Source organism: Plectropomus leopardus, chromosome 20 (genome assembly GCF_026936395.1).
Source record: "Plectropomus leopardus strain MGB_pleo_1.0 chromosome 20, ASM2693639v1, whole genome shotgun sequence".
Taxonomy (NCBI): Eukaryota; Metazoa; Chordata; class Actinopteri; order Perciformes; family Serranidae; genus Plectropomus; species Plectropomus leopardus.
This window is the reverse complement of record NC_142195.1, coordinates 21,045,089-21,070,974: the sequence shown is the minus strand read 5'-3', so window position 1 is coordinate 21,070,974 and position 25,886 is coordinate 21,045,089. Positions and strand designations below refer to the sequence as shown.

Here is a 25,886-nt window from a genome sequence, read left to right as displayed (position 1 = left end):
GACATTGATTAATTCTGCGCTGTGTGACATGAAGCTTTGTTCTTACCAGATGCCCCTGGCAGCTTTAGACTGGAACAGTGGATGTTGATCCAAACCTGAAGAACACAACAGCAATTTTTTTTTTCGACAATTAATTTGTTTTTTTTTTTCGTTTTTGGCCCAAGGATATTCATCCACCTGCCAAAATTAGGCCTGATTGAACAGTTTGTTGTGCCATGAAATTATTGCAAAAAAGTGTTTTGTACGTAAGATGTATGTAGAATAACTGCAAATTTCAGTGCATTTTGCACTTCACTCAACAGGACAAGAACCACGTGAAAGTAGATTATGCAGATTTCCTTCACTGGAAACAGTTGAACAAATGTTTAATGCACTATAGCCTAATTGCAACTGATTGCTTAAATATGTTCTATTATGCCATACAATTAGTATTTTTAGAGCCTCCGAAATGGCACTCACCAGGATCTGGAGCATCTGGCTGAAGAGCAGGGAAGTCGTTTTCAAAAAGATAAGTGCTTTCATAGTCTGCATTTACCTGGAGAAAAACAGACAGACAGAGATATCAGAAAATAGAAGGGGGAAAAAAGAAAATACCATGTATAATTGGCATACTGTATGTTTGGTAGCTGCAGGTGTTCAGATATCAAAATTGACCCCTGCATTAAAAATTATAGGTAAATGAATATGTGTTTTATGAAACTGTTCATTACAGAATTAATCGTGACTAACTACATAGAAACCCCTTGACTGTAGAGACATATGGATAACACATCAATGACATAATTATTGGTTTCTAAAAGGATGTTTAAAACACTGAGTCATGGTTTAATGCTTGCCATCATCCTATCAGTTCTAGTCTATTGAATCTATTGAATTAATGTCTTAATGTCTTGTTCTTACCTCTCCATTTGCACGTGTGTTCCCAGGACAGAGTGGGTTGCGAGGGTCATGTCTCACTATGTGTTCCTCGGGTGGTTTTTCCACCTGACCTGCCCAGGGTCTCTTCATGCGGTGGGCTGATACCAGCACCCAGGTGTCCCGCAGAGGGTTATAACGCAGGTGCTGGTGCTCTGAAGGGTTTTGGAGATATAAGACAAGGCAATGTAATAACAGAGAGGGCTGGTTCTCTCAGTACCCAAAAAAAGTGAGCAACATTGGAATTTAGTCATATGCATGTCCACAGAAGTCAACCTGGTTAATTAGTCAGTTTTATTCTGCATATATGTACTTTATTGTTCATATGTACTCTGACCTGGAAATTCATACATTCATCTTCTCCAGGCTAACTATTGTAATTCCCTCCTCTCTGGCATCATCCAAAAAATATTCTCCAGAGTACCGTCTCCAGCTACTTCAAAAATGCAGCAGCAACATCACATCACCCCAATCCTGGCTTCTCTACACTGGCTCCCAGTTCATTGTAGAATTGATTTTACAAATCACTTTTAAAGCTTGTCTGCTCTGTCTGTCTGGTAATTGTGTTTTTGCTATCAGCGCCTCTTGGCTTTGGAACAACCTGCCTGAGGAGATAAAGCTTTTTAGTTTATCGTTTTGTTCTGTCCTGATCATTCTTCTTATTATTATTAATATTCTGTTTTTACTGCTTTTATTTTGTTACTGTTACTTTTTCTGACATATTCTGCCCCTAAACACTTGTTTAATTATACCTTAATTTTTGTCTGGCCTTAGTTTGGCATTATTGTTTGGCTTCTGCTGTTATTTTGCCTCTGGGGTTTCACTGCCTCTGTTTTGTTTTGAACTCTGTTTTAAAAGGTTATTATATTGTTTTTATTATTGTTAGTAACTAGAGGAAATTGTTGATGTGTCTTGTTGAATGCTGTCAAGCATGGCAACAACTAACACTGTGTGTTCTAGTTATTACACATAAACAACACAACACTGCAACAAATCCAGAAGCATCCAGGCACAGATTTATTGTAGCTCTGTGTTAAAGGGACTGTTTACTGTGGCTGCAACTTGCAGCAGTAAAACATCAGGAATAAAGTCATGAGACTACATGTCTGTGTGGAGGCTACTGTTAAGCAACAAGCACTCTGTCAATGCAGAAAGATATGCCTGAATGGACTGAGTGTTTTGACATAACATGTATTGACAGTGAAACTATAGTCTTCTTTTACATGGGAATTCAATTCTCCATTGAAAAATATGTTAATTTAATGCTTTCTCTAGTGTCGGAAAAAAACAGCCTCAGGGTAGAATATCATTAAAGAAATTTTAAAAATTACTAGGAGCCACTTATAAATTCGGATTATACACAATTGACTTTGGTTGGGTAGATCTGCTCTAATAAGTGGTCATCCTTGATTACAAATGTGATGCACTGAAGTTATGCAACGTTACTTACAGAGGAACAGTAAACTGACAGAGGTGATCCGCAGTATTAACAATCTATGCGAAATGCAAAAGTGTTTATTCGTAGTCGGTCTGTTTGTGTGGATTTGGCGTTTAGCAAGGAAATGTAAAACTACTGTATTTCATATGGAGTTTTGGATTACTTTTCTGCACAGATGTAAACAACGTCTTCTACAGCTCCTGGATGAGTGAAATTACCCTTTAACTCGCGTTTGTTCACAAAGCTCCTACCTTTTGGATCAAAACTGACTTCTTTTATGCCGCTCATGTTGGTCGATGCTGTTTGACAACTGTCCTCTCTCCGGTGTTAAATAACGGAATCATAAAGTCCTTGTGAACTTTAGTTAACAGCTAGCTTAGAGATCTGCTGCTCACAAAACCCCTCGGCCCACTTCCTGTTTTTTAAAAGGCAACCAAAACGTGCTCTTTCGGACAAAACTACGTATACTGACAAACCTTTAAAAAAGACAAAAAATAGGGTAAAAACAACAACAAAAAGAAATAACATGAATTTAAAAGGTTTACTTTAAATGCATCCTTTTAAAAATGTATTTTTGGAGACTACTTTTATGTGAATATGCAAAATAATTAAAAAACAATCAAAAGGGGGATTTTGCAATGTGCTGGCAACCCTGAAGTTGCTGTCGACTCGTCACCTGATTGGCTGAACTGTGACTTCCCGCCGTTCCCGCCCCCACCTGACCAGGAAGAAGCAGTCTGTTGCCTTTGCTCCACTACTCCTCTCCCCATGGCGTGTTTGAAACAGCCTGTCCGCCTCTGTGTGCACGTATAGTCACATTTGCTGCTGTGTGTCTGTCTGTTTCAACCATGTCTGTAGTTAAAACGTGTTTAAGACTGTTCCTGTTCGCCGCAGTCACCGTCCTCGCCGTGCTGCTGCTGCGGCATTGGATGGCCACCAAACAGTACGTTTTCAACAAGGAAGACGTCGCCAAATTAGCCAAACAGTACGCAGGTGAGTTTGCTAATGAGGAGTTTCTCATTTAAATTATAACAATACCAATCGGCAGTTTACACAAATGCACCTTAAAGCAGGAATGCACCCTTGTTTGTAGTTCAAATAGCCCTCCTCCCTGCCTTCCATAAGCCGTAAATGTCTGTTTTCAGGACAGGACCATGAGCAGGCCTTCTCCAAAGTGGTGGTGGAGCTCAGGAAGAGGTAAACAACTGCAATATTTTGCATCAGAAATCCATTCAGAAACTTACTAGTATGAAAGCTGTAACTAGTTCAATGTTATTTTAAACAGATATACAACCGGGACATATCTGGTTGCTTGTATGTAAAATTGTACAGACTAATGTATCAGCTCTAATATACCAGCTGTGTAAAAACAGACTTTAGCAAATCAGAAAGAAGCATATCCTAAACATAAGTAGTGGTAACGGTATGATATGATTTGAAGGAATTATATCACATTTAATGTGAAAACAACATAATCCTGATTAAAAACATAGTGATCTGTTATTGTAAAACGTGATCTGTGGTTTTAAAGCCAGTCAGGTTAAAAAAGAGCCACTTCGTAGTACATGAATCCCTGGCTTTAGACTCAACAGACCCTGCTAAGGCACTAATCTGGCTTCATAGTATACCCCCCCAGTAGAGCACGGAGACAGCTCAGGTGGTGCGTGCTGTGCACTACAGTAAGTGAGTTTAATAGAAAGAGGTGCGCCTGAATTTATGACAGATTTCAAAAACATAGCTTCGGGATTTCTAAACACCCTGATATTAATGTTTTCTCCTTGAGTGACGGGGAAATGCATGACCACCCTTTCACCATACACTCTTTGATGTTTGAGAGTTAAAGTTGAGGAAGAAATCCAGGAGTTGACAAAAAAAAGCCCCAGTTTTTCACTCTTGTCCTGCGTGCTGGTTAATTTGTCTAAACTGTTTTGGGTTTTATGGCAAAATTTTAAATGAGACATGTAGAATAAAGTGATATTTATGAAATATCACAATTTTAAACTCAGATTTTTGTTTGTTTTTTTCTGACTGAAGTGTTTGTCCCGCATTATGAGTCCAGGGATTGTCAGATAATTATAAAATATAATGATAATTTCTTAAAAATCAAAAAAATAGATACAGCCACTTAAATTTGTATGCCCCTCCACTAAGTCAAAATAAGAAACATAAGTTCCCCCAAGTGCTCAAAAATATTTGACATACCTCACTTTTTTAATGCACCACTGCATCCCTCCTCATATATAACAGACCCTTAGCTATTCTGCCTTGCAGGAAAACTACATCTAATTATTTGTTTTTCTTTTTTTCTCCCGATGAAGCCAGTAATGATTTAGTCTAAATAAAGTCAGTAAATAGTGGATACTGCCCTTCATAATTTCATAATTATCATCAATCACTCCTCCTAGGTAGTTTTTCATTCCTCTTTCTGTTGTGAATTTGTGTTAAAGTCATTTTTTACGGTGGTAAGTAGTGTTGTGAGCTTAAAAAAAAAACAGCTAACTAAGTGTTCCTAAACTAGGTATCCTGGCCATATCCTGCCAGATGAGGACTTGCAGTGGGTGTTTGTGAACGCCGGAGGGTGGATGGGCTCCATGTGCGTCCTCCACGCCTCACTCACAGAGTACCTGCTGCTGTTTGGTACTGCAGTGGACACAGGAGGACACTCAGGTGAGGAATGAAGGGGGCTGAAAGTCTGTCTGTTTGTCATGCTGTGATTTTGTCGTACTAAATTGCTAAATTAAAAGGTTTCTTTAGAGGAAACAATTATCAAAATAAAACGAATGTATTATCCATTCTTAAAATACTTAAATTATATTGAGGAGGACGACAATGCTACTACTAGCAACCTTGGTAGCTGACAGGAAATAAACGGGGACCAAAGCTAGTCCCCTAGCAACAGAAAAGTCTTCTCTCTTCTGCTGTCAGGTCGGTACTGGGCCGAAATTTCTGACACCATCATATCCGGGACCTTCAGACAGTGGAAGGAGGGGACGACCAAGAGTGAAATATACTACCCAGGTAATACCTTAACACATTTTTATATGTATGTATATTTTGTTTGTGAGTTAATGTTTTTCTCTCTATCCTAAATTTATGTGGTGAACTTCTCTGAATGACAGATATACGTAGTGTTTTATTTATTTATTTTTTATTCAGACTTAAGACTATTTTTCATCTGCATTATGCACTTCCATAACACAAAAATGAAATTATGTCTCCTTTCAAAAACCAAAAACAGTGCAAGTTTCAGTGTAAAGCTTTGCATCATAACAAATCATTATCCCCACAGGTGACTCCATCGTACATGGTGTAGGTGAGGCTACATCAGTCCAATGGAGCGCTGGCACGTGGATGGTGGAGTACGGCAGAGGCTTCATCCCCTCCACGCTTGGATTCGCTCTGGCAGACACCCTGTTCAGCACTCAGGACTTCATCACATTGTTCTACTCCATACGTGTGTATGTCAAGGGTATGCTGCTCGAGGCGGGTACACTACTTACAGAGGCCGGGGTTTTCTGAGGCTTGGATGCCCGCAGAGGAACAGTAAGCATCTGACCACTAACATCTAGCACGGGGGATATTCCATACTACGCTATTCAAGTTCAAATACTTTTACCTGGAATTGTTGACAATCTAAATTTGCATCAGTACACTACATTCAAGTTCTTGCCTTTTGTCAAGTCAAAAAATAAAGTGCTAGAGTTCCATTCGCTTTATCTTGTGACATCAGACTGCATAAAGAACAGTGCGACATTTACCACCGACTTCATAAAGGCTGCACCACTGCACGAGTCCCTCTGTGATACTCAGAATCTTACGTTACAAAATAAGCATTCCTCTGAGAGCTCAAACTGCCTATGTAGTCTGTGAGGTCTCCAGTAGGTTTTTTTTAAGATCTGGCCTAAAGTCTGGAGCCCCAAAGACCTTTTTTGCAAGTAGTTTGCCAAATTTGAGATTCTTATTCTGGCTATAGTGAGATAATATCTGAAACCAGGCTGTTGAGTATAAACTCTCTAGCAATCAATCATTTCTTAAAATAAGCATTGATCCAAAAATTCAGAAGCTGTGATTAAAAACGAAAAAAGGATAGCAAAGTCACAAACCAAGGAATAACTTTCAAAACAAATATGCAATGCTTAATTTGGCTTGTAAGACAAATTCAAAACATATCATGTAAAGCCAAAGCACACTATTTTCTTAGTAAATACCCATGTCATATTCCTATGCATGTGGATTCTCAGTAAATGAGGATCTAACTTAATTAAACCAATTGCAGAAACCAGCATCAAGAAGCGAATTTACTCCAAAGTTCAAGCCTCTGTTGACTTTTGGCTCTATTCCCTCACTCATGGTTGATGATCTGTTTATGATATATATTTTTGAAAATGTCAAAAACCTGCGGGGATATAGTGAAAGAGTACTGCCTGGATGATGTGTGTGCAATGTGGATCATTTTTCTGTCTCAGTTTGAGTCATGGTCAGGTTTATACCAGCTCAGAGACAGCAGTGCTTTAACGATTCTAGACACTCTGTCATGATGTGTGCTTGACTGCATCAGAGTTACTGTGCAACAACAGACTGCAATTTTTACATTTCTTCTCAAAACTCAAACTTTTTGAGGCTTAATGTGTACGGGTTTGGTCCTTTTTTCTCTCTTATAACTTGGATAGAAGGTTATCCATTAAGTTCAATAACAGTTGGCACCCTGTGATATTTTTTCAAACTGTAAAGCAGTAAATTTACTCCGCATATTGTAAACACTCTATGCTGCAGTTAAACACCAACAGATATGTCTTTGGAAAATTAGGGATGATTGTGCATTTCCTATTTGGCTTAGAAAATAGTGATATACTATAATTGTACACATTTAATCCATTTATTTAATGGGATGGATTAAATTTGTAAAATTGGACTTTAAAACTGTATCTGATGAAGCGTGTTGTTATAATGCTGGAATTTCTTACTTTAATGCAATACCCAGAAAAAAAAAAGATATTCAACACCATGGAGAAAAAAACTGGCAGTGAGGGCATACAAGTATTATTTTTCTCATTAATAAAATATTTATGTAAATAGGGTATAAGATGACAGCAACAACGTTTTAACAGTAAGAAAGAGTGAGAAAGTACAACCAGTACTAATGTATCGATACTGTGGAAAATGAGTACTGAAACCGTTTCCGATATTCAGAACAGATTAAAGTTTTCTGAGCTTAATAGATTCAGCACAATCATTTTGAAAGTTCAGTTGTAGAGATAAACTTGAATAATAACATGCTGTGACTAGTTGAGACCACTTGGCTATAGTGTCCTCAGCCTCCGTTCATTGTCTGGAACTTTGCACTAGCCCAACAGGGCAAAAACAAAACGGTATCCATGGGCCTTGTCCTCTACACTTCAACATTGCAGTACAGTGTAATGAGGAGAAGAAATTGCAGAAAATCAAAGCTTTTGGAAATGATATTAGTTTAACTTGGAATTGTACTGTACAAGCAAATCACTGCTTCTGAATCAACAACCTTCCAGTTTTTACCCTTTCAAAAGACACATGCCTATTTTCAGACTGATGCCTGAAACCACAAAGAATCATATAGGGATTCTGTGGGTGGGAAATTATAGTATAATTACCCAAACTGGAGTTATTTGGTCTATATACAGCAGCATCAGTAGCAGTGTGGTCTTGTGAACGAATGGCAGAACATAAAAAAGGTATTGCTGTACCTGAAATGTTGATGAGAGGATGTGCAATTTACTGTAAGGTAAAGATAAAAACTGACAGTGCCATGAAAAAATAAATGTTTTCGAAGGAAAATTATTCAAGCCTGGTTTATTATTACTTATTAATGCATACACATCAAGTGAAAATTCACGCATCCATTTTCACCCGCTTATCCAGGGCGGGGTCACATGTTTTCCCAACACCCACTGAAAACATGTTTGACTTTCTGCGGAATACATGGACACCAAATTAAAAATAAAATAGATTTTATTTAAACAGCACAACATTGTAAAAATTATCTAGGCACACTCTTTATATAAAGCAGGTCCAGCAGCATACCCCCTCAAATTCAGATCGTTCCTGTTTTCCATTGCCGCTTTTGGCCATGCCAGGTCAAACAATTGCACACTGACTTGTATTTCCATTATCAGTTTAGAAGAGCCAAGCCACGGGGTGCCCAGTAGCTCAGTTGTGCACATCCCATGTACAGAGTCTGTGGAAAAAAAATAACCAAGCCATACTGAGCAGTGCCAGATATAAACCATCTCTGAATTAGGGTCAGAAGTGTGCCTAACCGCTTCAAAGCAGATATCAGTGACTCACCAAATGCATCCAACCTCAGATGACCCCACATTCTCCCCCTGAAACCAGCGTGTTACAAGACTCAACTTACCTCTGTGCAGAAGACAACAGAAAAGACGTATTTAAAGTCTAGTATTCAGCTCTCTGTACTTTCTGAGCTAGTTAAGTTTCACTCCTGCGCTCTCTTTTTTACTTTAAATATTAACTTTATGTTTGCTTTCAGCTCTTAGTGAGTTATTTTAAGTTACTGCTGATAAAAACTGACAAACTTGCCTGCATTGACTAATCCATCACAGGGGCCGTTGTTGTGCAAAGAAAGCAAAATAAACATAAGGGTAATTTTGCCTGGTAAACACAAGCTGAGTGAAATCACAAAACTGACCTTATATACTCCAGAGAGTTAATGAAATAGAGATGAGGTTAGGGACTGTGGGCAGGTGGAAGGATGCAGCGTGAACAGATGGTGTTATTCAATAAAACAGGCCAGCAGAACAAAGGATAGACCCATCAGTCCTCATCTCCGTCTGTAAATGTCAAGAGGATGCAGACAACCTGATTTGTTGTCATCATATCCACGAGAGGCCCCGTTGATGATGATAGAAGTGTGTGTTTCCTTAATTCTTATGTGTGTGTGCAAAGAGGTGCAAGTGTGTGAATGCGTGCATATCATAGCGTATGTGTGTAGTTCTTGCAGCCTGCGTGTTTACTATATATCCACCCTGCGATGTTTCTTTGTCCCTGTCTGTCTGTGTGGGTGTGTGTTACCATATTATCCCAGATATAGATTTAATGTCAGCCTAACAGACGGGTCTGACCCTGCTGCCCTCCTTCTCTTTAAGCCCTTTAAAGGAGATGTATTCAGAATCGAAGCAGGGCGACCGGTGTTGAAATACCAGTGTGCCCAGGCAGCGGCAGCACCTTAATGGGACAGATGACGGCCTCTTTGACTAATCGCTTTGTGTCTTCCAGGCCGATGATGCTCTCCCACTGCACCTTTGGCTTTTGCAAATAGATGTCTTTTCGAGGTAAACACAAACACACAGTGAGGGATGGATACAAACAACACAAAATAATGCAAAACAAGATAGACCGTCACTCAAGTAAAAAAACAGTCATACATAAAAACACCCCACTCACATTGATGTGCAGTTAGGCTTGCATAATTAGGTGTCCTTTAGAATGACACATTAAGAGAACCCCATGGACCTTCGTTATTGAAAAGCTTCAATTTATTCACAGCAAAGCTCTTTGCTGCTCTCTAGAGGGCAAATTCAATATCACATCACCTGATATTTTTGGATAGAAATCTTTAACATCTCAGAAATGTACTGCTTATATGATGCTCTTTACATGTGTAAACTACTAGGGGAATAAATATGTTTACAATTCTGAAGTACTTCACTTAGACATTTTCTGCAGCAGACATTTTAAATTAACGCAGTTAATGGCAACAATATGGAAAAGCTACTCAATTGGACTTTTGAAGAGAGGACATTAAGACATGTCAGTCGCAAAAACACAGGTGTAAATGATAAGATTAGCCTTTATTAGACAGGACAGATCAATAGCATGAAAGGTGGAGAGAGCGTGGGGACAACATGCAGCAAAAGGCCCTGAGCGGGAGTTGAACCTGAGGCCACTGTGGCAAGGACAATGCTTTTATTCATAGGGCACCTGCTTTATCCACTCAGCCACTGATGCCCCTGACTGAAGCAAGGTTTTGTGCTCACTGTGCTCTGTGTTCTTGTCCAACAGGATGAGATGAGGAAGAAAAGCCCCCTCAGCTCCATCTACCGCCACCTGCTTGGGTAAGGGTCAGTATGATGTATTAAGACACATGAGTGGATGATGTGCAGTGTCATGTCAAAACGTACATGTTTTTAAAAGTGCAGTTTGGGTTACCTTGCTGTACATGAAGGCTTTTTTGAGCAGGACAGCTATCGATAACAGCGTGTCTTTAAATGTCTTAAAATGCAAAAAATCAATTTTATAAATTGGCCTTAAGTCTTTAAATAGTTTTATTTTTTATTTTTGAGGTCTTAATTGTCACAAACATTTGATCTTACTTTATTTATCCGTTGTCCAACTGAGTCGAGCTTTTCTGTGTGAAAGTCCACATTTATGATGTAACAAATCATTAAACGTGCCACTGAACCTGGTATTGTTTTTTTGTTCGTTTTTTAACTTTATTCTTGCACTTATTTGTTGGTAAAGTGTAGATTAGTCTAACTCACTCTAATGACCATGTTCCTATTTAAAATCTACCTCTGCACAGGACTACATATGTACTTCTATTTACCTGCAGTGCTTGAATAAGAAAAAAGGCAATTTTTCCAAAAATAAGTCTTGAATTTGGTTTTAATAATTTTAATATGGTCTTATAAAGCATTAAATTCAGACACCCTTGATAACATGTGAGATGCTGCTGGATTTTAAGCCTAGACTTGGTCTTGGTTTAAACAGCAGTGTAAAAGCTGTACCAGTTTGGTCAACAGGCCTACAGAAAGCCATACGTGTGTGTATCTATTCAGAAAATGTCCTGACTTTATCAACCAAGACATACAGTAGTTGATCTTGTGTTACTTTTTGATCTTTCCAACATAAATGCATGTGTGAGAAATCTTGTGCGTGTCCATTCACCAGCTACATAGCCGCAGCAGTGGCCTTGGACCAGGAGACTTATGGAGGTGTGGGAAGGTTCAAGGTCTGCGATAACGTCAGTCTGGAGTACAAGAGTTATCACTGCGTCAAGTTTGAGAGATATCCCAAACTTATCAGAAGAATGGAAAAACAAGGTATATGACTTAAACTAAACACTGAGTAACACAGAAATCATATATTCTAACATTTTTAGGATGTACTAATTAAATCTTTGTTGTCTTTTAATCAGAAATGCAAGAAGTGGTGGGTAAAGAGGTGAGTCTCTCCATCTCTCACACCTTTTTATTTTATATGTTCAGAACTAAATAGTCAAACACTCTCCATACATGCTGATAATATAAACAAAATTATCAAACAAAAACAACAATTAAAACAACATAGTAATTATTAGCATTGTTGGAGGAAGCCTGAGACAAAAGATTTTTATTGCAAGCTACTGTTTTTCTCTGTAATTGTCATGCATATATTAACAAAAGAACTTGAACTTGAGATATCTTTTGTGTCTCTCATTTGTCCCTCATGAGTCCCTGTTCAGGAAACGCCGCCAAGAAGACAGCTGCCAGTTCACATACAAATGTATAGCAATAAATGAAGAACAACCAAGATGAAGATATTTAAATAAAAGATGGTTATTCTGACATCCTGATGGCTGTGTTTCTGCTCCTCCAGCTTTATCAGAGTTTGGTCTAAACATTTCCTCCATCAGAAACGAACCAGCTGGGGAGGCAGCCATGAACAGAAAGGCAATGTGGAGTAACTGTTGTTATTTATAAATAATTTTTAAAATTTATTTTTTTTAATTATTATTATTTTTAAAGTCAAGTTTTGTTTTGTTTTTTACATTTCAGGCATTACTAGACCTCATCTAGTAAAACTAGAAATGATCAGCAAATTCCAACCACCATCCAGTTTTACAGAAATAATATCCCGCATCTTGATATACTTTTTTTTTTTTTATGTATACTGATCTTGGGAAATCTGTTGGTTTTCTTGTTTTTTGGTTTTGTTTTTGTCCTCACTTGTTCTGAGTTACTGAGGTCACCCTACCTAAACCAGCACTTTTATGTTTTGGTGGTAGACGTGAATAGCAGACAATGCCAAGTCCATCAGTAATACACGGCATACACAAAAAAATATGCACACAGCCTTTCATATTGATTAAAAAAATAAATCATCTTTCAGTTTAGTTTGTATTTGCTCATCTGTGACAGTAAACTGAATATCTTAGGGGTGTAGACAAAACAAGGAGAACGTCATCATGGGTTTTGATCAGCATTTTTTATTTTTTATTTTCTGACATTTTATAGACCAAACAACTGATCAGTTAATCAACAAAAAACAACAGGTTAATCAGTAAAAAAAAAAAGTTTCAATCCACGACATTGTCAACGGAGCTGGCTGCGACTCAGACCACACGGTAAGTCTGTGAAACATGCAAAAATATATAACATTTGAATGGCACAAAACTCATGAGAACAATCATATCAAATGATACCACCAATAATAACAATGATGCTGTGTTGCAGAAGCGGCTGCTGAACCCCTCAGTGATTTTTCTGGAACGAGCAGTGGGATGAGAGAACTGGCTGCAATCGTCAGCAGGGTACTTTGCACACTCAAATACAATACTGTATGAAACACACATGCTCAAAACATGTAGGGAGGCTGATTTTATCTTGACTTGTGGCTCCTGCTTGTGAAAATATGCTTAAGTGATATGCTCTTCTTCTGATACCAAAAGTGTCCACGAGAGAGCAGTGAAGAGCTTTGTTGTGTGCAGATTGATCTTCTTTATTAATGAAGGCCCAGGTCCATTTTGCTTATCTGATAGTTCATTTTAAAGGACACCTATTTACACAAGCCTAATCGCAGCAAGATATGTGTGCATGTGTCTGTTTCAAGCTGCCACATGCATCCTTCATTCTGTGTGTTTGTGTGTGTGTTCACCCCTAAAGGACATCTATTTGCACAGCCCCAACGTGCGGTGGGAGGACATCATCAGCCTGGAGGACGCAAAGCGATTAGTCAAAGAGGCCGTCGTCTATCCCATTAAGGTGCTGCCGCTGCCTGGGCACGCTGGTATTTCAGCTGCGGTCACCCGTCTTCGATTCTGAATACATCTCCTTTAAAGGGCTTAAAGAGAAGGAGGGCAGCAGGGTCAGGCCAGTCTGTTAGGCTGACATTAAATCTATATCTTGGATAATATGATAACACACACATACACAGATGGATAGATAGGCAGGGAAGCGGGAACACATACACGTGAAACTCCAAGTAGAATTTATATACACAGCCATATTCACACAATTTTGCCACTGCATACAAAGACTGCATGCACAAATAAAACATGGCACAAATACACATTGGTGGAGGACACAGAAAATACACACACATACATTTCTATCATTATCACCTCTCATGGATATGATGACAACAAATCAGGTTGTCTGCATCCTCTTGACATTTACAGACGAAGATGAGGACTGATGCCGCTCTCCTCTATTCTGCCGGCCTGTTTTACTGAATAACATGGCACCTCCACCTTCCCACAATCCCCATCTTCTGTCTTCATTATTATTCATTTTCTGGGGTATAAGGTCAGTTTGGTGATTTGACTCAGACTCTGCCAACTACAAAAGACAAAAGACTAATAGGCAGCGTGTGGTATTTGCAGCACTGACTCAGCTATACATCAAGCAAATCCACTTTCTTTGCACACAGCCCAGCTTCTGATTGGTCTGCAAATAAAATGAAAATGTATGTTTTGTCTCTGGAAGATAGTATTCGCAGCTATAAAATATGTTCACATTGAATTATGTGATTTACTAAAGGTTTGTCTGTGCTGTAGTTTTTGTTTTATACTTTCTCTCTCTCTCTCTCTCTCTCTGTCTCTCTCTCATTACAGTGCCCCCAGCTGTTTACAGGCATCCTGTGTCCATGGAAGGGCGTGCTGCTCTATGGCCTTCCAGGCAGGATTTCCAGTGCTGTTTGCAAAACCTACCCCCCAAAAACAGGTTCCCACACTCATGGAAAACCTGGAAAAGTCATGGAATTTTAAGATCACATTTTCCATGCCTGGAAAAGTCATGGTTATAGTAAAAATCATTGAAAAATCTAGGAAAGTCATGGATACCTTCCCGTGTGCCAGCTAGCTGAAATTATTATGAAATTATGCTTGAATGGAAATTTTATGTTGATATGTATGAAAAACTTCAGGTAAGAGTCTTTTTTTTTTTTCCATGGGTCCTCGACCATAGCTGTGGCTACAGAGTGCAAGGCGACCTTCAACATTTCAGCATCCAGCATCGTCAGCAAATGGAAAGGGAACTCTGGGAAGCTGGCCATGGTAGGTTATTATATGTAACAGTTTACCTATGTTACATACATCGTCTTCTATTCTTTGCAGTTTTTTTGGTAGTTTGGTTTTGTGTAATTGTGCCTATATGTCTGCAGGTCCTCTTTGAGCTTGCCAGGTACCACGCCCCATCTACCATCTTCCTTGATGAACTGGAGTCAGTGATGGGCCAGAGAGGAACCAACATAGGGTGAGCTAAACCAAAAAGTGGTTAATGATTTTCTTTTTTTTCACATACTGTAGTATAAACTTTTTATGCTATTTTGGACAACATGTTATAGTATGACTTTTTGTGCGTTTTTCAATCACGCACTATAGGTGGTATTTTGACCAATATGCTATAGTATGACTTTTTTGTGGCTTTTTGAAAGACATGCTGTAGTATGACTTTTTGGCGCATTTTTGGAAGACAAGCTATATTATGAATTTTTAATGCTATTTTGGACCAAACTTTTTGTGCATTTTTCCATCACGTGCAAGAAGTGCCATTTTGGAAAACATGCTAGTATGACTTCTTGTCACAATTTGGGATGACATTCTATAGTATGACTTTTTGGTGCTATTTTGGATCACATGCTACAATATGAGTTTTTGGCGCTATGTTGGACCACATACTAATGTATGACTTTCTGGCGCATTTGGACCACATGCTATAGTATGACTTTTTGGCTGCATTTTGGACCACAAGTTATAGTATAATTTTTTGGTGCTATTTTGGATGACATGCTTCAGTATGACTGATGCTATTTTGGACAACATGCTATAATATGACTTTTTTGTAAGATTTTGGACCACATGCTATAGTATGACTTTTTGACGCTATTTTGAACGACATACAACGATATGCAATAGATCTTTTGTGGTATTTTGGAGCATATATTATACTGTTCCTTCTTTCTGTAAAAAATCTTTTTTTAAGTTTTTCACTGTTTTGCATTTTTTTTAACAATTATTATGATCACAGCTAAATAATACACAAGACCAGCTAAATGTTTTTTTTCTATATTCTCATTTATAACTCATTGATAGAATAATTACAACACATTTCTTAATGCCCTAATAGGTGGTTGGGATTTCAAAACTAAATTTTTTTCTTTTACCTTTTAAACACAACAATACACAGTAAAGTTGACATTTTTGTGTTAACCTATCTTTTCGATTTTGCTGAAATCAGACAGATGTTCAAAATTAGAGAGTGCTTATGTTTTCCCAATCAGGTTGAGGTGAAAAGGGGAAAAAATCTTCCTCTGCACTGTTAAAACATCAAAACTCTATTACATAGATAATTTGCAGCTGGACTTTTTTCTTCTGCAAAAGAACATTTCTGTCAAAAAATGCAGTTGAAGAGGACTTTTGTTTCATAGGAGGTTCTTCAAGATGTGTTCGACAGCTTCTGGAAAAGTATCACAGGTCATGTGGGGAGGAGGGCTGATTTTCATCTCATCTCCTTCTCTGTATTTACCTAAGAGGACAACAAAACATAGAAAATGACTACAACATTCTGTGCTATGACTTTTGCTTGCTTTGTTGTACGACATGCTATAGTAAGATGTTTCCATTCTGCTTTGATGGTTCTGCTACACTATGAGCTTTTTTTTCAATATTTTTGAAAAAAAATGTCCCAAAATGCAATTCTATGATATCGCGAAAACTAAAAACTAAACTAAAAAATGCTGAAAACAGCATAAAATAACATGCAGAGACCTGTCATAGCACTAAATAATAAAGCACTTTGACAAGACCACATTTCCGGTCGTTTCTTTGACATGCTTTATTATGGTGTTTTTGGCCGTTTTTGCAACATTCTATCCTATCGCATGCCTTTGCATACTATTTTATGCTGTTTTCAGCATTTTTTTGGAAAAGTCATATTTTGACATTTTTGCCTTTTGGGCATTATTGCATTTTGGGCAATGTTTATGACGTGCTTTATTAGGGTGTTGTTGGCCGTTTTTGCAACATTCTATACTATGGTGTGTCTTTGCATGCTATTTTATGCTGTTTTCAGAATTTATTTGGAAAATTCATATTTTGACATTTTTGCCTTACTATAGAATTGCATTTTGGGCAGTTTTTTTGACATGCTTTATTATGGTGTGTTTGGCTGCTTTTGCAACATCTTGGGCTATGGCGTTTCTCATCATGCTTTTTTTATGTGGTTTAATGTGGTTTTCAGCATTTTTTTTTTTTTTTGAAATGTCATATTTTGACATTTGTGCCATACTATAGCCTTGCTCTTTCGGTCGATTTTTCAACATGCAATATTATGGTGTTTTTGGCTGTTTTTGCAAAATCCTATGCTATGGTGACTCTCAACATGCTCTTTTATGTGGTTTAATGTGATTTTCAGTATTTTTTTGGGAACGTCATATTTTGACATTTTTGCCATACTATAGCCTTACTTTTTTGGTCATTTTTTCAACATGCAATATTTTAGCCTTTTTGGCCGTTTTTGCAACATCCTATGCTATGGCGTGTCTCAGCATGCCCATTTATGCAGTTTAATATGGTTTTTAGCATCTTTTTGGAAATGTCATATTTTGGCATTTTTGCCATACTATAGCCTTGCTTTCGCTGTCATTTTTTCAACATGCAATATTATGGTGTTTTTGGTTGTTTTAGCAACATCCTATGCTATGGCGTGTCTCAGTATGCTCTTTTATGTTGTTTAATGTGGTTTTCAGCATTTTTTTGGAAAGGTCATATTTTGGCATTTTTGCCATACTATAGACTCGCTCTTTCGTTCATTTTTTCAACATGCAATATTTTGGTGTTTTTGGCAGTTATTGCAACATCCTATGCTATGGCCTCTATCAGCATGCTCTTTTCTGTGGGCTAATTGGGTTTTCAGCATTTTTTTTGGAAATGTCATATTTTGACATTTTTGCCATACTATAGCCTTGCTTTCTCGGTAATTTTTTCAACATGCAATATTTTTGCCTTTATTGGCCGTTTTTGCAACATCCTATGCTATGGCGTGTCTCAGCATGCCCATTTATGTGGTTTAATATGGTTTTCCGCATCTTTTTGGAAATGTCATATTTTGACATTTTGCCATACTATAGCCTTGCTCCTTCGGTCATTTTTTCAACATGCAATATTATGGTGTTTTTGGCTGTTTTTGCAACATCCTATGCTATGGCGTGACTCAGCATGCTCTTTCATGGGATTTAATGTGGTTTTTATCATTTTTTTGGAAACGTCATATTTTGACATTTTTGCCATACTATAGCCTTACTTTTTTGGTCATTTTTTCAACATGCAATATTTTAGCCTTTTTGGCCGTTTTTGCAACATCCTATGCTATGGCGTGTCTCAGCATGCCCATTTATGCAGTTTAATATGGTTTTTAGCATCTTTTTGGAAATGTCATATTTTTACATTTTTGCCATACTATAGCCTTGCTGTTTCGTTCATTTTTTCAACATGCAATATTTTGGTGTTTTTGGCTGTTTTTGCAACATCCTATGCTATGGCGTCTATCAGCATGCTTTTTTCTGTGGGCTAATTGGGTTTTCAGCATTTTTTCGGAAATGTCATATTCTGACATTTTTGCCATACTATAGTCTTGCTTTCTCGGTCATTTTTTCAACATGCAATATTATAGTGTTTTTGGGTTTTTTTTTATTAGCAACATCCTATGCTATGGCGTGCCTCAGTATGCCGTTTTATGTGGTTTAATGTGGTTTTCAGCATTTTTTTGGAAATGTCATATTCTGACATTTTTGCCATGCTATAGTCTTGCTTTCTCAGTCATTTTTTCAACATGCAACATTATGGTGTTTTGTTTTGTTTTTTAGCAACATCCTATGCTATGGCGTGTCTCAGTATGCTGTTTTATGTGGTTTAATGTGGTTTTCAGAATTTTTTTGGAAATGTCATATTCTGACATTTTTGCCATACTATAGACTCGCTCTTTCGTTCATTTTTTCAACATGCAATATTTTGGTGTTTTTGGCAGTTATTGCAACATCCTATGCTATGGCCTCTATCAGCATGCTCTTTTCTGTAGATAGTGGGTTATTCAGTTTTTTTTGGAAATGTTTATTTTGGCATATTTTTGTTATATACTATAGCCTTGCTTTCTCAGCGTAATTTTTTCTAACATACAATATTTTTTGCCTTTTATGTTAATGCTTTTTGCAACATCCTATGCTATGGCGTGTCTCAGTATGCCCTTTTATGTGGTTTAATATGGTTTTCCGCATCTTTTTGGAAATGTCATATTTTGACATTTTATGCCTATAGCCTGTACTCCTCGGTCATTTTTCAACATGCAATATTTTGGTGTTTTTGGCTGTTTTTGCAACATCCTATGCTATGGCCTCTCTTAACATGCTCTTTTATGGGGTTTAATGTGGTTTTCAGCATTTTTTTGGAAATGTCATATTTTGACATTTTTGCCATACTATAGCCTTGTTTTTTCTGTCATTTTTCAGCATGCTATTTTATGGGTTTTTTTTGGTCGTTTTTGCAACATCCTATGCTATGGCGTCTCTCAACATGCTCTTTGGTGTGGTTTAATGTGGTTTTCAGCATTTTTTTGGAAATGTCATATTTTGACATTTTTGCCATTCTATAGCCTTGCTTTCGCTGTCATTTTTTCAATACACAATATTATGGTGTTTTTGGTTGTTTTAGCAACATCCTATGCTATGGCGTGTCTCAGTATGCTCTTTTATGGTGTGCTTAATGTGGTTTCAGCATTTTTTTTGGAAAGATGGTTATACTTGGCATTTTTTGCCAGCATAAACTATAGCTTCATGCTTCCTTCGTCAGTTTTTCAATAACATGTAATATTATGGTGTTTTTGGCTGTTTTTGCAACATCCTATGCTATGGCGTGACTCAGCATGCTCTTTCATGGGATTTAATGTGGTTTTTATCATTTTTTTGGAAATGTCATATTTTGACATTTTTGCCATACTATATAGCCTTGCTCTTTCGTTTATTTTTTCAACATGCTATATTTTGGTGTTTTTGGCTGTTATTGCAACATCCTATGCCAGCATGCTCTTTTGTGGGGGTTAACTGGGTGTTCAGCATTTTTTTTGAAATGTCATATTTTGATATTTTTGCCATATTATAGCCTTGCTCTTTCGGTCATTTTTTCAACATGCAATATCATGGTGTTTTTGGCCGTTTTGGCCAAATCCTATACTATGGCGACTCTCAACCGGCTCTTTTATGGAGTTTAATGTGGTTTTCAGCATTTCTTTGGAAATGTCATATTTTGACATTTTTGCCATACTATAGCCTTGCTCTTTTGGTCATTTATTCAACATGCAATTTTATGGTGTTTTTTGGTTTCTACAGTGCAAATATCCTATGCTATGGCCTCTATCAGCATGCTCTTTTGTGGGGGCTAATTGGGTTTTCAGCATTTTTTTGAAATGTCATATTTTGACATTTTTGCCATACTACAGCCTTGCTTTCTCGGTCATTTTTTCAACATGCAATATTATGGTGTTTTTGGTTATTTTAGCAACATCCTATGCTATGGCGTGTGTCAGCATGCTCTTTTATGTAGTTTAATGTGGTTTTCAGCATTTTTTAAAAATGTCATATTTTGACATTTTTGCCATACTATAGCCTTGCTGTTTCGTTCATTTTTTCAACATGCAATATTTTGGTGTTTTTGGCTGTTTTTGCAACATCCTATGCTATGGCGTCTATCAGCATGCTTTTTTCTGGGGGTTAATTGGGTTTTCAGCATTTTTTGGGAAATGTCATGTTTTGACATTTTTGCCTTGCTTTTTCATTGATTTTTTCAACATGCAATATAATGTTTTTTTTGGCCATTTCTGCAACATCTTGAACTATGGCGTCTCTTAACATGCTCTTTTATGTGGCTTGATGTGGTTTTCAGCATTTTTTGGAAATGTCATATTTTGACATTTTTGCCATATTATAACCTTGCTTTCTCAGTCATTTTTTCAACCGTACAATATAATGGCATTTTGGCCATTTTGTTAACATTCTATGCTATAGCGGTATAGTCTCTTAGCATACTCTTTGTTTATGTGGTTTAATGTGATTTTCAGAATTTTTTTGGAAATGTCATGTTTTGCCATTTTTGCCATACTATAACCTTTCTCTTTCAGTCATTTTTCCAACATGCTCCATTAAGGGTTTTTAGCTGTATCTCGGCATGCGATTTTATGCGATTTAATGTGGTTTTCAGCATTTTCTTTTTTTTAGAAATATCACATTTTGACATTTTTCCCATACTATAGCATTGCTATTTTAGTGATTTTTTCAACAAGCTATTTTATGGGTGTCTGGCTGTTTTAATTTCATGTCATTATTTAGCATGTTCAAAAAATGACCGAAAAGTCAAGGTTATATATGGCAAAAAAAATCAAGATTTCACATTTCCAAAAAAATGCTGAAAACCAAATTAAACCACTTAAAAAAGCATGCTGAGACACGCCATAGCATAGGATGTTGCAAAAACGTTCAAAAACACCATAAAATTGCATGTTGAAAAAATAACCCAAAGAGCAAGGCTATAGTATGGCAAAAATGTCAAAATATGACATTTCCAAGAAAAGCTGAAAAAACCAATTTTTAAAACGTAGCATAAAATAGCATGCTGAGTACTTATCATAGCATAGGATATTGCAAAATGACCAAAAATACCTTATAATTTATATGTTGAAAAAATATATAGCCAAAGAAGGTGTTATAGTATGGCAAAATGTCAAAATATGACATTGCGTAAACAATGCTAATAACCACCTTAAAGCGTGCAAAAATAGCATGCTGAGTAACTACAGCATAGAGATATTGCAAAATAGCCTGAGTCACCATAATTTAGCATGTTGAAAAAATAACCAAAAAGAACAAGGCTATAGTCTCAGCAAAAATATCAAAATATGACATGTTCCAAAAAAATGCTAAAACCACTCTTTAAAAGCGTACAAAATAGCATGCTGAGTCACGCCATACCATAGGATGTTGCAAAATAGCCAAAAACACCATAATTTAGCACATGTTGAAAAAATATGACCGAAAAGCAAAGGCTATAGTATGGCAAACAATGTTAAATATGACATTTACCAAAAAAATGCTAATAAACCACCTTAAAGCGCAGAGACAAAAATAGCATGCCAGATGGCACGCCATAGCAAAGTGATGTTGCAAAAATAGCCAAAAAATACCATAACTTAGCATGTTAAAAAACAAATGACAGAAGAAACAAGGCTTATAGTATAGGAAAAAATGTCAAAATAGCATATTTCAAAAAATGCTAAAAACCAATTTTAAAAGCGTGCAAGGTGCAAAATGGCATGCTGAGCTACTGCCATAGCATAGGATGTTGCAAAAGTGTTAAAAAAACACCATGTTTTAACATGTTGAAAAATGACAGAAGAAGCAAGGCTATAGTAAGGCAAAAAAGTCAAAAAGTGATATTATGTAAAACAATACTAAAACCACCTTAAAAGTATGCAAAATAGCACATGCTGAGTCACACGCACAGCATAGGATATGTTGCAAAACAGCCAAAACACCATAATTTAGCATGTTGAAAAATGACCACAAAGCTGAAGCATAGTAGTAACAAAATGTCAAAATATGACATTTCCAAACAAGTCGCTAAAACCACCTTATAGCAATACAAAATAGCATGCTGAGTCACGCCCACAGAATAGGATATGTGCAAAATAGCCAAACACCATAATTTAGCATGTTGAAAAATGACCAAAGAAGCAAGACTATAGTATGGCAAAATGTCAAAATATGACATTTCAAAAATGCTAAAACCACCTTAAAGCGTACAAAATAGCATGCTGAGTCACGCCATAGCATAGGATATTGCAAAAATAGCTAAAACACCATGAATTTAGCATGTTGAAAAATGACCAAGAAGAAGCAAGGCTATAGTATGGCAAAAATGTCAAAATATGACATTTCCAAAAAAATGCTAAAACCACCTTAAAGCTGCTAAAAATAGCATTCTGAGTCATGCCATAGCATAGGATATTGCAAAAATAGCCCAAAAAAACACCATAATTTAGCATGTTGAAAAACTGACAAATGTAGCAAGGCTATAGTATGGCAAAAATGTCAAAAAGTGACATTTCGTAAACAATGCGAAAAACCACCTTAAAGCGTACAAAATAGCATGCTGAGTCACGCCATAGCATAGGATATTGCAAAAATAGCCTAAAACACCATGATTTAGCATGTTGAAAAAATGACCAAAGAAGCAAGGCTATAGTATGGCAAAAATGTCAAAATATGACATTTCCAAAAAAATGCTAAAAACAAACTTAAAGCATACAAAATAGCATGCTAAGTAACACCATAGCATAGGATATTGCAAAAATTGCATAAAACACCATAATTTAGCATGTTGAAAAAATGACAGAAGAAGCAAGGCTATAGTATGGCAAAAATATCAAAATATGACATTTCCAAAAATGCTAAAACCACCTTAAAGACAAAATAGCATGCTGAGTCACGCCATAGCATACGATATTGCAAAAATAGCCAAAAACACCTTGATTTAGCATGTTGAAAAAATGACCAAAGAAGCAAGGCTATAGTATGGCAAAATTGTCAAAATATGACATTTCCAAAAAAATGCTAAAAACCACCTTAAAGCTTAGAAAATAGCATGCTGAGTCACGTCATAGCATAGGATGTTGCAAAAATAGCCAAAAACACCATGATTTAGCATATTGAAAAAATGACCAAAGAAACAAGGCAAGAAGCAATGCTATAGTATGGCAAAAATGTCAAAAAGTGACATTATGTAAACAATGCTAAAAACCACCTTAAAGCGTACAAAATAGCATGCTGAGTCACGCCATAGCATAGGATATTGCAAAAAAAGCCAAAAACACCATGATTTAGCATGTTGAAAAAATGACCAATGAAGCAAGGCTATAGTATGGCAAAAATGTCAAAATATGACATTTCGTGAACAATGCTAATAACCACCTTAAAGCGTACAAAATAGCATGCTGAGTCACGCCATAGCATAGGATATTGCAAAAATAGCCAAAAACACCATGATTTAGCATGTTGAAAAAATGACAGAAGAAGCAAGGCAAGATGTAAGGCTATAGTATGGCAAAAATGTCAAAATATGACATTTTCAAAAAAAATGCTAAAAACCACCTTAAAGCGTAATAATAGCATGCTGTGTCACACCATAGCATAGGATGTTGCAAAAATAGCCTAATACACCATAATTTAGCATGTTGAAAAACTGACCGAAGAAGCAAGGCTATAGTATGGCAAAAATGTCAAAATATGACATTTCCAAAAAAACGCTAAAAAACACCTTAAAGCGCACAAAATAGCATTCTGAGTCATGCCATAGCATAGGATGTTGCAATAATAGCCCAAAACACCATAATTTAGCATTTTGAAAAACTGACAGAAGTAGCATGGCTATAGTATAGCAAAAATGTCAAAATATGACATTTCGTAAACAATGCGAAAAACCACCTTAAAGCGTACAAAATAGCATGCTGAGTACTGCCATAGCATAGGATATTGCAAAAATAGCCTAAAACACCATGATTTAGCATGTTGAAAAAATGACCAAAGAAGCAAGGCTATAGTATGGCAAAAATGTCAAAATATGACATTTTCAAAAAAATGCTAAAAACAAACTTAAAGCGTACAAAATAGCATGCTAAGTAACACCATAGCATAGGATATTGCAAAAATTGCATAAAACACCATAATTTAGCATGTTGAAAACATGACAGAAGAAGCAAGGTTATAGTATGGCAAAAATATCAAAATATGACATTTCCAAAAAAATGCTAAAAACCACCTTAAACCGTACAAAATGGCATGCTGAGTCACGCCATAGCATAGGATGTTGCAAAAATAGCCAAAAACACCTTGATTTAGCATGTTGAAAAAAATGACCAAAGAAGCAAGGCTATAGTATGGCAAAATTGTCAAAATATGACATTTCCAAAAAAATGCTAAAAACCACCTTAAAGCTTAGAAAATAGCATGCTGAGTCACGCCATAGCATAGGATGTTGCAAAAATAGCCAAAAACACCATGATTTAGCATATTGAAAAAATGACCAAAGAAACAAGGCAAGAAGCAAGGCTATAGTATGGCAACAATGTCAAAATATGACATTTCCAAAAAAAATGCAAAAAACCACCTTAAAGCGTACTAAATAGCATGCTGAGTAACGCCATAGCATAGGATATTGCAAAAATTGCATAAAACACCATAATTTAGCATGTTGAAAAAATGACAGAAGAAGCAAGGCTATAGTATGGCAAAAATGTCAAAAAGTGACATTTCGTAAACAATGCTAAAAACCACCTTAAAGCGTACAAAATAGCATGCTGAGTCACGCCATAGCATAGGATGTTGCAAAAATAGCCTAAAACACCATGATTTAGCATGTTGAAAAAATGACCGAAGAAGCAAGGCTATAGTATGGCAAAAATATCAAAACATGACATTTCCAAAAAAATGCTCAAAACCACCTTAAAGCGTACAAAATAGCATGCTGAGTCACACCATGGCATAGGATCTTGCAAAAATAGCCAAAAACACCATAATTTAGCATGTTGAAAAAATGACAGAAGAAGCAAGGCTATAGTATGGCAAAAATGTCAAAATATGACATTTCCAAAAAAATGCTCAAAACCACCTTAAAGCGTACAAAATAGCATGCTGTGTCACGCCATAGCATAGGACGTTGCAAAAATTGCCTAAAACACCATGATTTAGCATGTTGAAAAAATGACCGAAGAAGCAAGGCTATAGTATGGCAAAATTGTGAAAATATGACATTTTCAAAAAAAATGCTAAAAACAAACTTAAAGCGTACAAAATAGCATGCTAAGTAATGCCATAGCATAGGATATTGCAAAAATTGCATAAAACACCATAATTTAACATGTTGAAAAAATGACAGAAGAAGCAAGGCAAGAAGTAAGGCTATAGTATGGCAAAAATGTCAAAATATGACATTTCCAAAAAAAATGCTAAAAACCACCTTAAAGCGTACTAAATAGCATGCTGAGTAACGCCATAGCATAGGATATTGCAAAAATTGCATAAAACACCATAATTTAGCATGTTGAAAAAATGACAGAAGAAGCAAGGCTATAGTATGGCAAAAATGTCAAAAAGTGACATTTCGTAAACAATGCTAAAAACCACCTTAAAGCGTACAAAATAGCATGCTGAGTCACGCCATAGCATAGGATGTTGCAAAAAT

General features: G+C 36.6%; 5 protein-coding genes and 1 long non-coding RNA gene across 7 annotated transcripts in view; 3 read left to right on the top strand and 3 right to left on the bottom strand.

Moving 5' to 3' along the window:
- galt (galactose-1-phosphate uridylyltransferase) overlaps window positions 1–2,779 on the bottom strand; it is a 33,385-nt gene extending 30,606 nt beyond the window's left edge. Inside the window, exons 1-4 of the mRNA XM_088071345.1 lie at window positions 2,605–2,779; window positions 901–1,070; window positions 460–535; window positions 47–95 (exon numbers count right to left, since the gene is read on the bottom strand). Of these exons, the coding sequence (XP_087927471.1) occupies window positions 47–95; window positions 460–535; window positions 901–1,070; window positions 2,605–2,641 (332 nt within the window). The 5' untranslated portion in view covers window positions 2,642–2,779. The remainder of the gene's footprint in view (window positions 1–46; window positions 96–459; window positions 536–900; window positions 1,071–2,604) is intronic.
- LOC121959621 (katanin p60 ATPase-containing subunit A-like 2) overlaps window positions 1–12,623 on the top strand; it is a 53,401-nt gene extending 40,778 nt beyond the window's left edge. Inside the window, exons 3-6 of the mRNA XM_042509035.2 lie at window positions 10,409–10,461; window positions 11,297–11,448; window positions 11,544–11,569; window positions 11,839–12,623. Of these exons, the coding sequence (XP_042364969.2) occupies window positions 10,409–10,461; window positions 11,297–11,448; window positions 11,544–11,569; window positions 11,839–11,922 (315 nt within the window). The 3' untranslated portion in view covers window positions 11,923–12,623. The remainder of the gene's footprint in view (window positions 1–10,408; window positions 10,462–11,296; window positions 11,449–11,543; window positions 11,570–11,838) is intronic.
- Window positions 3,059–8,167, top strand: sigmar1 (sigma non-opioid intracellular receptor 1). The gene is made up of 5 exons (XM_042509036.2): window positions 3,059–3,346; window positions 3,499–3,550; window positions 4,872–5,020; window positions 5,279–5,371; window positions 5,643–8,167. The coding sequence occupies exons 1-5, from the start codon at window positions 3,202–3,204 to the stop codon at window positions 5,870–5,872; spliced, it is 669 nt and encodes a 222-aa protein (XP_042364970.1). The 5' UTR covers window positions 3,059–3,201; the 3' UTR covers window positions 5,873–8,167.
- LOC148186216 (uncharacterized) lies at window positions 8,163–8,996 on the bottom strand. Of its 2 annotated transcripts, XR_015775233.1 has the most exons (3): window positions 8,745–8,980; window positions 8,411–8,564; window positions 8,163–8,297 (listed from the first exon to the last, which is right to left on the bottom strand). It is a non-coding gene; the product is annotated as an uncharacterized LOC148186216 (long non-coding RNA). The 2 variants fall into 2 exon arrangements; XR_015775232.1 differs by having other exon boundaries at window positions 8,411–8,996.
- A 3-nt stretch (window positions 12,624–12,626) lies between the features above and the next one.
- The window catches only part of hdhd2 (haloacid dehalogenase-like hydrolase domain containing 2), a 54,531-nt gene continuing 41,271 nt past the window's right edge, over window positions 12,627–25,886 (bottom strand). The window contains exon 9 of the mRNA XM_088071346.1: window positions 12,627–16,131. Within this exon, the coding sequence (XP_087927472.1) occupies window positions 16,028–16,131 (104 nt within the window). The 3' untranslated portion in view covers window positions 12,627–16,027. The remainder of the gene's footprint in view (window positions 16,132–25,886) is intronic.
- LOC148186215 (katanin p60 ATPase-containing subunit A-like 2) overlaps window positions 12,745–25,886 on the top strand; it is a 28,124-nt gene continuing 14,982 nt past the window's right edge. Inside the window, exons 1-5 of the mRNA XM_088071348.1 lie at window positions 12,745–12,917; window positions 13,270–13,368; window positions 14,220–14,328; window positions 14,572–14,660; window positions 14,768–14,859. Of these exons, the coding sequence (XP_087927474.1) occupies window positions 12,888–12,917; window positions 13,270–13,368; window positions 14,220–14,328; window positions 14,572–14,660; window positions 14,768–14,859 (419 nt within the window). The 5' untranslated portion in view covers window positions 12,745–12,887. The remainder of the gene's footprint in view (window positions 12,918–13,269; window positions 13,369–14,219; window positions 14,329–14,571; window positions 14,661–14,767; window positions 14,860–25,886) is intronic.